The 15,582-nt window shown below is 38.5% G+C and overlaps 1 protein-coding gene across 1 annotated transcript in view; it reads right to left on the reverse strand.

Moving 5' to 3' along the window:
• Positions 1 to 448: 448 nt before the first annotated feature.
• NKD1 (NKD inhibitor of Wnt signaling pathway 1) overlaps positions 449 to 15,582 on the reverse strand; it is a 107,784-nt gene continuing 92,650 nt past the window's right edge. Inside the window, exons 7-10 of the mRNA XM_086469457.1 lie at positions 8,065 to 8,212; positions 6,935 to 7,019; positions 1,781 to 1,911; positions 449 to 1,023 (exon numbers count right to left, since the gene is read on the reverse strand). Coding sequence (XP_086325583.1) covers positions 449 to 1,023; positions 1,781 to 1,911; positions 6,935 to 7,019; positions 8,065 to 8,212 — 939 coding nt within the window. The remainder of the gene's footprint in view (positions 1,024 to 1,780; positions 1,912 to 6,934; positions 7,020 to 8,064; positions 8,213 to 15,582) is intronic.

Below are 15,582 nucleotides of genomic sequence, written 5' to 3' on the forward strand. Positions count from 1 at the left end.
GTTATTCTGAGTATCTCTGGAGTCCAACCCTTCGAACATTGCTCCCCTGATAAAAGGCTTGTGTGCGATCAGCCGACATACAGCAGAGTGGTAAGCTAGATGTCTGCAATAGTGTTTGAAGTATCTTTCCTACTACAATGGAAGTAGTACTTGTAAAGAAGTGCGTTGACGACCTGTATTAAATCACAGCTCAAAAAGCTACGGCTGTTTGCTGTTTTACAAGCCACTGTAAAAAAAAATTCCACAAGGTGTTTAAGTAAGCTATGCCGTTCCACAACATATAAATAGGGTAAGTTTCAGGAGTTCCATATAACCTCTAAAATATATGCTAGTTGAATATTAAGGGAGTAACAATAATATTATTCATAGTAACACCTTAGTTCTGGTATCACAAGAACGCATTTCCTTCATATGGGATAATTCTCGGAGGATGTTGGTGGGATCTCTTTTATGTCTGGTAGAAGTGATGGTAGTGGTGGTGGTGCTCATGGTGGTGGTGGTGTTCATGTCTTTGTACCATTTGTCCAACTTGGCCTTCATATAAAATGACTGTAGGCAGGTCTCTCACATGTTCTTTTTCCACAACCGTCCCTGGAGACTGGAAGGTTTTGCACATTTGGTGATTCTCCTTTGCCCTCTGCTTATGCTTCTTGTGAACCTGTTGAGATTGCAAGGGGAGGTAAGGGAGATTTTGGCCCATCCGTGCACTTGGGGAAGCCATTGGCATGGGCACCCCTTGAAAAGGTTTATTTCTAACTGCTCTTCCAGGATGCACAGGGGCAACATTTTTGCCCTGGGCCTTGGGAGACCTCACAAAGTGCTTGTTTGAGTCCTGGTTCCGGAGCCTCTGTTGGATTTCTGCGATCTTGGCATACGAACTTTCAGCCAGATTGATGTGGCTTGGATCCACCACTTGAGATTTCCTGTGGTGAGCATGGAAGGTTTCAGGTTCATGAGAACGGGATCTAGTCTGACTCACAACTCTGCTTGGTGGGTCATGTTTTTGAGCTGCTGGAGGAGATCCTATGAAATAACAAGCTGAGTTAGTCATCTAGTATTTTGAAGTTTTAATTAGTAGCATGCAGCTGGCAGGGATAGCATTATCGGCACAGTGAATTTTTCCTAAGGAAGTAAATGCAATTATAGCTGTCTATTTTAATTACATATAATAATTTGGACTAGTAAATAATATACACGCAATTATACGTACATATCTATATAAGAGTGAATGTGTGTGTGTATAAAAGTCTTTACATTACCTTCTCTTGGTCATCATCTATCTGAAATTCACCAAAATAACTGTGAGTGGAATAGTAAAACCTTGGCAAAGGACGAGGAAAGGGAGGAAATGCAAATCCTTTTAATCTGGGGACAGAAGCCAAAATTCCAGGTACGAACCCACATTCTCCTATTTTTGGGTCAGTGGTGAGTAGAAAATATGTGCTGGTATCATCTTGGGAACAAGCTCCACATCCAAAAATCAGTCCTCACCTCACCCATAGACTAAACTTAATAACTTAGATGTAAAGATCGTTCTCCTAGGCTCACCTCCAAGTTTAGCTACACAAACAAGTGCTTCAAAGCAGGCTTGCAGCACATTACCCACTCTGCTGCGATACCACCTTCACCAGTAAATATCTTGCAGTATTCACACAGTCCTGTTCCTTACAGTAAGTTATACAGACAAATCACACAGGTTCACAATTCTCTGTCCCTGATGTGGAGCACGCAACTGAAGAAAGAAAAGATGAAAAGGTTGCAACATAAATTACCAAATTACCTGGCCCAAACTTTGATGTGTAGTTTTCTATTCCTGCAAGATCCAAATAGTGGTTTCTCCTTTCAATGTTCTCATCAACACAATGACGATAGCACCCACTTTGCTCTGGATTGTTCTCACTCTGGTGATATCTGTCAGCAGGAAGCAAAATTACAGTTCAGCAGAACTTCTTTAAAGTTGTTATCACTATCTGCAAACCAACAACTCATGGCCCCTTTGAAGTGACAAGAGTTGCTCACAAAGAAACAACAAACGCTTGAAATTCTGGATGACCGGATTTGCTAAGTCAATAGGCCTGAGCTGACTGTTCTTTCCCCTTGTATAAATCGCCCTCAATGTTGCAAAGCAAAAGAGACTTTCAAATTGCATCGCACATGCAAAAACAAATAAAAATGCCCCTAGTGTTTATTACATTCTGTCTTAGGGCCAGACCCTTCAACTGATTCTCCAGTTTTGACATGCCAAAGAAAACCTGCTGTTTGATTCATGACTGTTCCCACCGCTGCCAGGAAGTGCTGGGGTAAGCCTCACGTCAGATAAACATTCGTGTGTATCTGCTTCAGAAAGACAGGCAACAGCACAAGTGTAGTAACTAGAGAGAGCCTGAAAAGAGGTGTTGGTAGGACACCCAGAGATAACTGCTGCTTTTCAAAATACAATTAATAAGGTCAGATCAGCCACTGGCTTCAGAATCTCAACTCCTTTTCCTGCTCAGCTTTGAAATTTTATTTATAGCACAACTATTTCCTGAGAATGAATATCTGAAATACCATTCATTTATAAGGCAGAAGAAAGTCAGGAAGAGATTTACAGTATTGTAGCCCATAATACCAAAAAATTTAATTCGGCAATTTAAATGGATGTCTGCAGATATGAACAATATTTTCAATACAACAAACAGGATAAGCAGAAAACTCCTGATGAAGTCACTGCCTGTAATTCAGATAGTTCAGTCTCCCAAGACCACAAGATAGGCTTTGCTCTTTCTCTTGTGATTGCACTGATGTCAAGCTAAGACCAGAATTTGTCCTTGTATCCTACACCAGTTGCTAAACAGGGGCTCTGTACTGTATGGTGCCCAGTACGCTGCTTTTAGTCTATAACACACTTCCAGGTTTCCAGAGGCTGCTGATCCCATTGAGCTTTGGCACAAACTGCTTTCCTGGTCTAGCGTAGTACTGTTTAGGGACACTACAGAACTGAGCCCCTCATGTCTCCATCAGAGACAGGTCTACAGTTTCTTTGATAAAAGTCGCAAGATTTGACCTACCTGGAAGATCTTTTTTGCTCTACTTTGATAGAGGGAGAGTCTCCTGAATGGAGGAGAGTCTGCCTGGAATGCAGGTAAGCTTTAAAGACTCTGAGTCAGCTTTGAACTCCAGAAGTGACATGAGGTACTGTTAAAAAAGAGGGAATGTCCAGATACTCTTTATTTTTTTGGATACGTAGCCAACTTGCTACCTTTTCTGCCTCAGACACACCTTTACAGATTGTTACACTTCAGCAGGTCAACATAAAAGATCTCTGGGGCTAGAACCTGGCTAACTGAAGTTGCCAGGCATGAATTGCCTACAGAAACCATTGGGAATTGCACATATGTGCTGAAGACAATGCACAGTTAACCCAGAAAAAACATCACTGGGTTTGATCCAACACAATTAAGCAACACTGTATACAGCATTGTCTGTTGAAAGCTAAGTTAACAGGGAAGCAGATTTTTTGTTACTGTAATAAATTCCATCTCTCATCAAGACAGTGAAGAAAAACCATGCCAGTACTGCCACAGCCCTGCATTCTAATAGTTTTCTTACACGCAAAATGACGTTCAACAATATTCATGTAAATATACACAGTGAAGCAACTATATATTGATGAGAGATATGCTCCACTGTTAAAGAGAACTTTAGTACTTCTGAGACCTGAAACGTCCGGCATCCAGCCCCACAATGCTCTTATGTATACACATGGGAAGGCACAGGCATGCATCAATCATGCCTCGAGCACAGTGTGTAAAAAATATACATTGTTGTTACCGTTTTTTGGTTTGGTTTTGTCTTGTTTTTAATAAAAAAAGGAATCTGCTTAAGTGTTTGTGGAGTGTATGAAAGCGCCTTCTAAAATTCCCACGCTAGAGTGTCACCTGATGGTAACAAGCACACAGCAATATAGTGGGTAAGGGGAACAGAGCAGTGACAGACCATGGCGTAGAAAAATGCAAGGACATTTCCTGAAAGCTACACTCACTGATAACGTATGAGTCTATGCCAGTTAGGGAGAAATCACTTAAGCAGGAAAGAAAGAGAGAGTGAGAATGTGTATCTGTGGGTAAAAGGAAGAAGTTTTAGAAGCTGGTGTGCATTGTATTTTCCCTGTTGCACTAAATGAAATATAAACTAGAATGGCATGAATATAGCAAATCCACAAAGTTGCCTGCCAGTGCTCTTCCACCATCCATTTTGCACCACACAGGCCAGGCAAGCTAGCTGTGAATCTAGCTACTTGATCTTGATACTTGTATTAGCCCTACAGGTGAAAACTGCTGCCTGTAGCTTCCAAGAGATGAACAATCTAACCCATCTATCTCCTACCTTCAGGATAAAAACATTTCTATCCATTTTATCTTGAATATTAATCACATCTTGCCTAGAATTCTTAAGTGATTGAATTTGTGAAATGTGTGCATTTCTCACAAGTTCTCATTGCTGTTTTCAAAGAGGAAGCCTCTGAGTTAATATTGTGAGATTCCGATTTGAGCCTTAGGGAGCTTTCCTGAGGGTTAGCAATTTGGCCAGACTGCACAAACATCCCTGCAACATACACAGTGAGAACAGGACATTCTTTGTCCTATCCACAGTTAACGAGATGCAACAAAAACTTTCAGATGCTGACAGTTGTCTGATCGTGAACTGCTCAGATCAAGATACAGATTTGTTCTGTCTAGGAAGCCTCTAACTAAAGGGATAAGGACAAATGCAGCAGAGGCAAGATTCTACCCCAACATTTGATGCCTCTATAACTGTGGATTTAAGTGGAAATGGCTGCTGTTCATAAAACCACTACATTTGCAAAAACAGGACTCCAAGGTGAACAGGAGAGGGACTTCAAACTGAAAGGGGATTTTTGCAATAGATTATCAAACAAAACCAGTCCATTAAATTCACACAGGGCAAACCTTTGCTAATGGGCAGAGGGAATCTGAACACTACATCTAGGCTAGCAAGCAAAAACATGGAGTATTCTTTAGTTCACAGAAGATCTTGTACGGAGTTGCTAACAGAAGATTAGAAGTCATTTTAGTCTTCTTTTAATCTGGAATTTGATTATACTGGGATTTACTCACTGGGATAACTCACTAGTATTTTCACTCTATCCAAAAAACTGAGGCACTGTTTTGTTGTCATTTTTAATATGACTGAATGCTCCTTCTCCTGATAAATTTATTATGTATTTGGACAAATATCCCTAAATCCAAGGAAAGCCAAAAGTGGATTTTTATTTTTTTTAAATTTGCAGCAGAAGAAACAAATGCAACTAATGATTCAATGTCATTACTGTAGCATTTCAGCAAACACTTCCCTCTGTCTTAGCCTGAAACATAAAATCCTGAAACAGATGAAACCTAGACACCAAGATGACCTGTTTGGAGCAACTGATCTGCATTAAAACGCATCAAAATTATCTGCTTTTGATTTGTTCTTCTATCTATGAAAATACCAAATTCAGGAAAAGAATAGCATACCTACATGTGACTGAGAAATTAACATTTTTCTTAGCTGTAAAAAGTTTTAGTACTTGAGAAATACATTGCAAATGATTATCACATACTCTGAAGTTCAGTGCAGGTTATATCTATTAGGTAGTTAGAACTCATGATAACTGGATAGATACACGATTACACATTTTCAGAGGGAAAAAGGCTGTTCTGGACTGGCATCCAAAATAATATTGTACATTCTGTTAGGGAAGAACTAAAAAACTTTTTTAGTCTAATCTGTAGATGACTGCAAGTGTACCTTCAATTTGTCATAAAAGAAATCACTGTGCTTGTGCTTTATTGGAAATGAATGCACTCTGAGTCACATGGGCCATATTCCACTGAAAGACAACAGAAAGGTATTTTTTTCAAGTTCTGAAACTTATGTGGAAAAAAAACCCCAACCACCACCAAAAAGATAAATTAAACTATCCTATTTTTCCTGCAAGATTATATTAAATATATTGGTTCTAAGCAAGCAGGCTAAATCCTTCATGGGTACTACCTAGTAATTAATTCTGCAAGGGAGAAGTTGACCTAAATCTGATGTGGCAGTGGGGAAGCATGGACTGTGGCAGGTGGGAGCCAGCAGAGATGGTCAGTCTGCTAAGTCACTGCGAGGTAAGAAAGAGATGAATTTACATCTCCTACCAAAGGTACAAACATACTTTGTAAGTGGAGTTGAGCCACCTCACAATTGCCACAAGCCAGAACCACCTCAGCAGAATGGAGCATAGAGCAGGCAGCATGTGAGCAGCTCTTGCTTGTCGCTTACTCTGCTGGACGTAGCCTATGCAGACCACTTGCTGTAAAGCTGATTGCTGCTCTGCTCTGTGCTCCCATCTTCCCCCCTTCTGCTAGGTACTGTACACCCAGTGCCCACTCAAAGCTGCTTCCTTTAGGAGGAAAGGTGCTAGGGAGAAGCAGGTCTGGTTATGACCTGGTAAACAAAATTGACTCAATAAAGCTTGGAGCTAACTGAGTTGACCAGTGAAAAAAGATGGGCTGGAAGGAGGACAGAGAAAGGCAGGAGCTGGTCTCCGAAGATCAAAAGGTTTTAGGACAATTTTAGCCAAAAGGCTGTGCTATAAACTCCACTAGTAGGCACAATATTTGTGGATGGCATCTAAAAAGACACTGCATGTCCTCCAAAGAGCCAACAGAAGAAGAAAATTTGAGTAATGGGTGCTACAGACATGCTTTTCTGTTTTGTTTTTTTTTTTTTTAATATACAAAGTATGCATCCATTGAATCTGCTGATGGTTCCACAGTGAAAAACCCTGTAATTCCTCTATTTTAGCATAATTTTTAAAAATAAAGCAAGCAAGAAAGCAATCAGTGGTTGAGGTGCCCTTAGAGGCACCCAGTGCCTGTCAGGAGACAGAGTTCCTTCCCCTTACCTGAGAGAAGCCCGCTGCTTCTTCTCAGAGCTTCTTACTTCTTCATTAGCTTTGCTTTCAGCTCTATGTCTGGCACCCTGCAAATCTGCCAACAGAGAGAAAGTACATTATTCTCGCATGACTGTCCTTGCTGATCAGCATAACTAATATGCTACATTGCAAATACATTTTTTCTTGTCGGTAGATCAAGATGTAATGCATCATTTCGTGTAACCTTCTCAATAGTGCTTTTGTCCCCATGACAGATTTTAGGTAGATGTAACCTTGAATGTAGGACATTAGTCAGGGTTAGGCTGCACGCCATGTGGCAGGTTAAATGGAGCCACATTCACACTGATATACTTGTCCCTCAGGAGGGCTTGGTAGCTTGGAGCTTGATGTTGTACTGATGCATCACATAGCTCTCCAGCAGCACAAATTTGCTTACGTCTGCACTTGACTGAGTGGATGTATATATCAAAATTGAGGTACAAGGCTCTTCTTTTGGATAATGTGCCATTTTCTATTGAAGTATCAGTTTAAATACTTTTAAGTATTTTAATTTACTACTACTTTACCTACTGAAGTAATTATGCTGATACAACTACTATTAGAGTGAATATAAGGTGAATAAGCCATCAGAATATAAGCCATTTTATAATGACAGACTCTGCCAGTACAGAAAAATGAGCAATTTTTATTCATAGAAGTTACTTATGCTTAATTGTTTATTCTTACCCAGCAGCAGTGATAGCTATGCACTTGCAAAAAACATTTTATACCACTACATCTGTTTCCACACAAACAGAGCACTGTAGTATCAGCAGAGTTAAAGTGATACAAGTCAAAAAGGCCTTAAATCTGCCTTACAGTACACAAAGACAATTACACAACATATGGGTTCTTGCTGCCTCCGAAAAGATACAATCAATCAGGAGAGGGAACCCTAATTTGCTTAAGGGACACTGAAAGGAGAGTAAGCAATTTTGCACCCAAGATCTAAAGCAGGGTCACGTGGTTTAAAATACCCACATGATTATTTGCCTTTAAATATATATATTTATTTGTACTAACAAAATACGAAGATGGATTTTTAAGGCATTCTTGAAGTTTTTGGTGTTTTTTTCCAACAGCTGATTGCACATCCTTACCAGCATGATTTAATAAGATACTCTTTTTCTTCTGGCTGCCGTCTGGTGCCACAGTAAGTTTCACTCGCAGAGTTTTGCTGGAACTAGGAGAATGGTTTACTGATGCATCAACTACCTCATAGATGGTATGAAGCAAGCTGGTAATATCCTATAATTGAATTGAAACACAGAAAGACACATTATTGGGAAAATGGTATGAAACCTACAGATTTGACACCTACATACTTATAACTATTTTGGACTTGAGACTGTTAAATGCTGAAATATCCTCAGAATTCACTGAACTCAAAAGAGCTGAACTTGCACAGAACCTTACAATCATCAAATGGCATAAGATTTATGAAATGGGCCAAACCAGATCAAAACAATAGTAACAGCACAAGGTACTCAGGTTTCCCAAACTGCGAATCAGCAAAATTGTGTTCTACCTGTTCTTTTTTTGATTTTAACAGAACCCAGGGACAACCATTCATACTGCACTAAAAATCGAGTTCACATGACCAAAACAAATACAGCAATCGAAGAAAATCTTGGACATTACAGTCTTACTACTTCTTGGGTTTTTGTTTTTGTTTTTGTTTTTGTTTTTTTTTCTTCAGATAGCTAAATTGTTGATCATATAGAAGAAAACCAGCAAGAGAAGTGGCAGAACTGTAAACCTCAGGTTTGGAAAGAAATGATGTCTGAATGTCACTCTACCATATGCATTTTTGGGTCTAGTTTATTTTACAAAGTTCAAACCAGTTCTAAACCTACATTTTTGAACAGCAGAGATTATCCAGTCAGGCCTATTAAAGAACACCCTTCACACATCTCTTTGAAGGCAATGGGACGTGAACAAATGCTTACATGTCTGGCTATATCTGAAAGAACACTAGACAATTTTAATAAGCCAATTGTTTCAAACAGAAGAAACACTATTAAGTAGCTGGCGATGCTTAAAGGTCACTCAGGTTGATCTAATCCAGCCAGGCTCAAATAGGGTACTACTTTAAATTGCCGGGATAAAAAGGAGATCTCTTGGCTCAGGGCTTTTCCTCAAAGGGATTTCACCCAAATTGATCTTGGGCATCAACCTAAGGCCAAAGCATAGTGATCATTGTAGGCTATAAAGATCCTATTCAATGTATATCTGAGAATTTCTCCATGCTGGTATTCCTATTCCTTGATCTATCCTAGTACCTAAGCTCTTTCCAGATGCCTGTGAGCACAAAGGAAATATCTAAATCATCTTCTGTTAAGTATAACTGGCTCTGAGGATTAAGAGTCAGGTCTATAAAAATTCAAAACCTCTACAATTTTTCCTTTGCCCAAGGGTCATGCCTGTAACAATGGCAGATTGAAGTTTAGTATGCCCTAATGGGTCCTAGCACTTTGGTAGTCAATATATCACACAGTTCTCATTACCTAACCAGCTTTAAAGGTGGCACAGAAATACTAGTTTCTACTCACACAGAATTTATGGAAATACTGACCTTATGGCCAGGACAAATGATTTTACAGTAGATGATTTTCCAGCTCAATAGGCAGAATGAATAACTAAATCTTAGAGGGTCCAGACTTTGTCTTAACATGTACCGTCTCTAACTTTTCTGCACTCAGTGGAATTTCTCCAGACTTGTGAGTTCAAGACAACCTATTCATTTAAAAAAAAAAAAAAAAAAAGGCAGAATTTGCAGTCTCTGCTTTATTTCCCCACTGACGTATTTTCTCTATCATTGCCACAGGACTCTATACATGGGCTGTTGCTACCATGTCCGTAGCTGCTTTCCATCCTCTTGACAAGAGCCACCATCTAAAGCCTGAATAAGGGAAAGGCTGCTCAGTGACAATATGGTGGACACCTCACAGCTCTTTAACACATCTCACTTCTCACACTTCCACCCTAATTTGAAACCTAGCCAGACCTCTAAATAGACACAGCTGTATCTGACTGACAGCTTAAAGGCATGAGTTTTTCTTTCATCTATGAGAAAAAACCAACCAAGCAAGAATGTAGACAGACAAACAAAACATATCTGTCCTTTTATACTCCCTCCACACATTACATTCTAGGAGCATTGTGCTATAACCCTACACCTCGATAAGCCAAACCTTCCCCTCGAGCAGAATACTTAAGCATCATATTTATTCTTAACAGGGCTTCATACACTCAGCACTTTGGTGGATGGAGTCTTTCCCATACATTCCTCAACAAGTGTTGGTTAGCCAACATGTCATCTTTCCACACAAGGCTACTATCAAGAGGTTATTATCAACTCTTTCATTCACAATAATCTGTCCTCCTCCCTTTTTTCAGCTACACCAGATGATTGTACAAGGTGATCATCTAGTCTATTTTAACTTCAATAGGCAAAGACAAAAAGTCTTTACTCCCACTGTCTTTTTACTTTTTTTTTTTCCAGTGATGAGGTCTAACTTGCTAACTGGCATACAATCTGCCCCTTGTGTTCTGTGAGGGTCTTTCTCAACAAGCTGCTTGACTCAGCAGTTTAAAAAGTACACCCACATGCTGTCAAGGAAGGCCAGATGCAGCATTTCTGCGACACATACTTGGCAAGTCAGAAACGTGCATATATGTATCACATCAGGATGATTTATATCTCTCTGCCAAACAGGCCCGAATTAATCCAAATTAATGTCCAGGCTCTAAGCAGTTTAAAAGGCTACACAGAGGTATCAGGACACCTTGTGGCCTTATACTCTGCTGCCTTTGCATTTCATTACATGTTTAATACCCAGCTTCCTCCATGATGATCTGAACACACAGCATTCTGGCACTGAATGAATGTGGTCATCAGACTGGATATATACCAACATCGAGGTTAGCAATATCCATAAGTAACCGCTTAATGCTTATGCTGATCTTTTAAACACCAACAATGACATTTTTATTATAGGATTCATTTACTTGTGGTCCTACTTTGGGGCTGGAAACTCTAGGAAACTGACAGTTCTGATTTGGTCAAACAAGTCTGTTTGGGTCATTCGCTACTCTGTCATCTACCAAGGTCCTGGCCAAGTAGGTACCAGCCACATGGCAGCTTGAACCTCTTGTTGCTTTCTAGCTATTGCTTCACAATGATAACACAAATTCCCGAGGCATTGATCTGGTAGGAATGGTCTTCATCAATGAGTTTCCAACTGTGACTAAAACTACCTTCTCACAGCACTTTTTTGGCAGCTAATATGGTAATGGCTTCTTGTCAAATTAGTAGCACTAGACCCTTAAAATATATGTTACAAAAGTTGTATTTTATAGCTATGTCTATATTTACCCCCAAGAGAATTTTCATCTTCCAGTAGCCTGCCAGGAGACTCAGGCAATTTATGTTCCTCTTGAAAGCTGCCCCACTGAATGTTATCTGTATTTAAATTCCTTAAAGACTTGCCTAAAACCATTGAGACAGTTTTACCTTCTACACACCAGCTTGTACATTTCACTGTCGTCAAGAAATTTAGCATTGAAGATAAAGAATAAAAGCTAGTTAAATTTTCTTTTCTTCTGGTACACAGACCAGCATGTCTCAGAGACCACCTAGCAAAGAATTTAACTTTTCTGCACAATGGATTACCAATTTTACTAGTCATGTGATTTTGCAACTGCTTTGCTTAAGACTGCTTGGGACTTCCCGCACAAAGAATTTCATTCCACATTTCTCAAATTTCCTGCCTTTTAACATAAAAAATAAACAAGAGCAGATTTTTCAGCATTTCCCATTTTTCAAAAAATATAATTTGCTTGTGTTTTTTACTGAAATGTATTTTTAAACCATTTCTAGTTAAAAATCATTGTGGATTTTTAAACTAGCATATTAAATGGGTAAAGAGAAGTAAGAATTTGAAAAAAAATATTTATCTCCTTTATAGCAAATGGATTATATTTAGAGGGCAAGTAGGCTGCATGAATCTAAGTAACTTCTGAAGGGCTTCTAGTGTCCAGAACTTCAGCTGGGGTAGCTAGTTTAATCAAGTATGAAAACTGAAACTATGATATTTTTCCTCAAAGAGGAAAATGAATGCTTGCTGGGTAGCATTGAAACAGCCACCACATGCCATACTCAGATTTATTTGTGTCTTGCTCATTGAACACTGTTTTTTGCAGGGCTGAAGGATTTAACAGTGTTAATCTGCATGTTTTTCAGATTCTATTTTATCAAGCAGCTACTACAACAAAGTATATTAAAAAGAGAAACTTTACTAGATTGCCAGAAATACTGGCGTTTAAAATATTAAAAAGCAGTTAAGGCCACACATGTATGCTGCACTCACACATATATCCACAGAATACTGTACAGATCTCCAGCAGGAGATTAGAACATTCAGAGAAACTAATGGGTCTGCAAAAAAGAACAAGAGCAAATTACAATGAAATATTCTTCATCCTTTACAGAATCGATGTGACTGAGAAAGTCCCTATTCCAGATATTAATTTTTTACTTCTAAGGAACATCAGTGGTATAGGTACAATCGTATTTTTCCAGTTTTGGTGTAGCATATCATCACAGGACTAGTTAGCAAAATAGAGATTCTGTAAAAGAAACTAAGAGGCTTTTCCAGCAGAATTAATTTAACAGAATGAGATATTTGCACAAAAAAAGCACCCAAAACCCCAAAACAAACAACAACAAAACAAGTAACAACAAAAAACCCCATTGAGTTTAATAACACTGAAAGAAAACATTCAGTTTAATTCTTTGTAACTTGTCTGAGAGAGACGTCTTTAGCTCTCCTCCAAATTGAAAGAGAAAGCTGTATTTTCTCTTAATATTTCTCTCTGACACAAATCCACCAAATCTAATGGCTGAAATTATGTCTGCTCCAATACAGACAGGTACTACTCCTCTATCCATTAGTTCCATTGCTCTTTCTATATCCTGAGTTAATACAATGTTGACAAACACAGTGAAGAACAGCAAATTTCAAGGTAAGAGTCAGGCTGATAAACAATAGCCTCCAAAAAGTCAGTATCCTTCTGCAAGTCAAAGATCTAGTGCTGAGTTCAGAATGTGGAAATAACCTCAAACCTTTTCACTCATTACAGAGCACATGAGAAAAAAAAAGAAACTAAAAAGGGCAAGAAAGAAGAGAGGAAATGTAAGAGGAAAAATCAGGTATTTAATGTAAGAAACAAAGAACTTCTTTAGCATTAAAACTGCATGAAGAGAAACATCACTATCAGTTCATTACCTTTCCCTCAGAAAAAAAAAAAAAAGTACAAATGTCTCATTTGTACTTTTATTGTAGTCTGATTTTTACATAAAGCGGGATGTTTTTATTGCAACATCAGCTTTGTTTGATCATATACGTTTTTGAATCATCCTTATTTGGAACCTGAAAGGAGCTTCACTTGCTATCTACTCAACAACTACTCTAGAAGAAATTATCTTTTTTTACTCCTGACAAGCAACTTTCTTGTGTGCTTATTCCTGTGCAACCACTCACCAAAGAAACACAATTTTTCGAAGAAAGAACTGATTAAAAAAAAAAAAAAAAAAGGCAAAAAAAGCGCTAGTGTTTATGAAGCATAATTACATTCAGAGAGTTCAATATAAAACCTCATGGATCAAAACACTTTAGTTCAATTATCCAAGTTTCAAGTCCGATTACAAATATCCATGTGAAGATAATTACAGTGCAGTTGTCAGTTCTAAAAAGGCCTGCAGTACATAATGAATTGTCCTCTTACGGCTTATGGAATGAAGGGAAACATTATTAGCCAAGTTTTGTAATATACATACTAGAGCAGGAAAAGTTATCTCCCGCTACACCAAAAGGACTGAAAATGGTTGTCTTCTATAACAGAAAAAGCAGTAGTTTAATAACATACCGTAATGCTAATTTTATAATTTGCCATCCTGATAATTATGCTTTCATAATGGGAGTATCTCTTCAAGAAGCATGACTAGATCTGAATTTCTAATTATAAGGACTATGGAATAAGTCATACAGAGTCTAGGAGGAAATCAAAGCAGTATTAAGTTCTGAAGATGTTGTTAAGATCCAGAAGAAATTTCACTAAGATGGAATTTGAATGCTCTTGTAGTGATCTGTCATTATATAAAACTCTAGGGAAATTTTATCCAGTAACTAAATCCATATCTTATTTACAATTTTCAAACATTTTAATGAAAAAAACATTTAGTCCACTCGTAAAATTGCACCCCACCTACACGTCTCTTACAAACTTAATTTAACACTGTGTATTCCTTTGGAAACTCTCTGGACATGAAGTCCAATGTTTTAAACACAATCACTTTGAATCAAATGAAATGGATGTGTGTGGGCAAGTCACTTCCTTTTCCAGTGTCTACCTTTTCCAACATGAAAAACAAGAATGATAAGTCTGACTTCTTTTTGTAAAGCACCTCAAGGTCTACAGATAGAAATCTGACTTAAGAAATTTCATCTCTGTTAAATCCAGTTATAAATCCAGGAGACATTAAAGTGCAGTTTTCAAAGAAGGAGAAAAGGTCCACACTACGCTTTTCTCACCAGAACACTGGACCTTTGTTTAGAAAAGCTGACCAGTTCTGAAAGCATTTTCATCAGCTCACTAAATGGCACTGGTGCAGATCAGCCCTCTTCCTCAGACTGTCCATTCTGTCCCTGATCCAGCAATGTGCTTCACATTCTTTTAACTCAAAGCATGTGTCCCATTCATTTTAACTGAAACTATTCACATGTTTGACATTTGCCATCGTTACATTTTTTGCTGGATCAGGAGCAGATCTGCTTAACAAATGAAGTATCTGGCCCACTAGGTTGACTGCCAGTCTCTCAGGGGCTAACAGAACAAGAAATTCTATGTCCTGTGAAGAGACTGAAGTTCCTCTTTTGTAGCCAAGATTATCTATGATCTGCTATCATTAGTCATTCTTGCACAAACAACTCTTAAATTGCATCTGGGTTCAACAGAAGGCAACCAACAAGATGGATTATAGAAATGGCACTGGAACAGCTTGCAGAAGAAGTGTGTAACAGAAACTCTACAGTGGTGCACACTATTTGTTTCTATCTTTGGTCACACGTAAAGAGCTGAAAATTATTTGGTCCCTTGGTTAAAAGCATTTTTTTTGGCACAGATTCAAGCCTGAATGTAGCAACCTCCAGACCTCAGAGTAGTATAATTTTCAATCCCTGCACAGATTTGGTTTCAGTTAAGCTGCAGTCTGCTCTTGTAGCAGGGAGAGGTAGAATTTGGCTGTAACATATTCTTTAAGTACAGTTAAATTAAGCTCTTTGGTGTACCACATAATCACAAATAATTATTGTATACATACTTAAAAGCATATTCTCGTTCTGTTCAGCACATGGAACTCCCACTGACATTAATGGGAATTCCATGCCTGAATGTAAAGGACACTCATGTGTGTGGGTTTGCGTTTTGTACATTTTTCCCCTATTCTTTGACAGTCATAATAATGAAGACTTAGCCTTGGGTCTCAAAAGATCTGGGTTCAATCTGCCACTAGGTTCTTGTGAGACTTCAGGCAAGTTATTTTATTTTTCTGGTCT

This window comes from Leptosomus discolor, chromosome 8, assembly GCF_034619465.1.
Source record: "Leptosomus discolor isolate bLepDis1 chromosome 8, bLepDis1.hap2, whole genome shotgun sequence".
Taxonomy (NCBI): domain Eukaryota; kingdom Metazoa; phylum Chordata; class Aves; order Leptosomiformes; family Leptosomidae; genus Leptosomus; species Leptosomus discolor.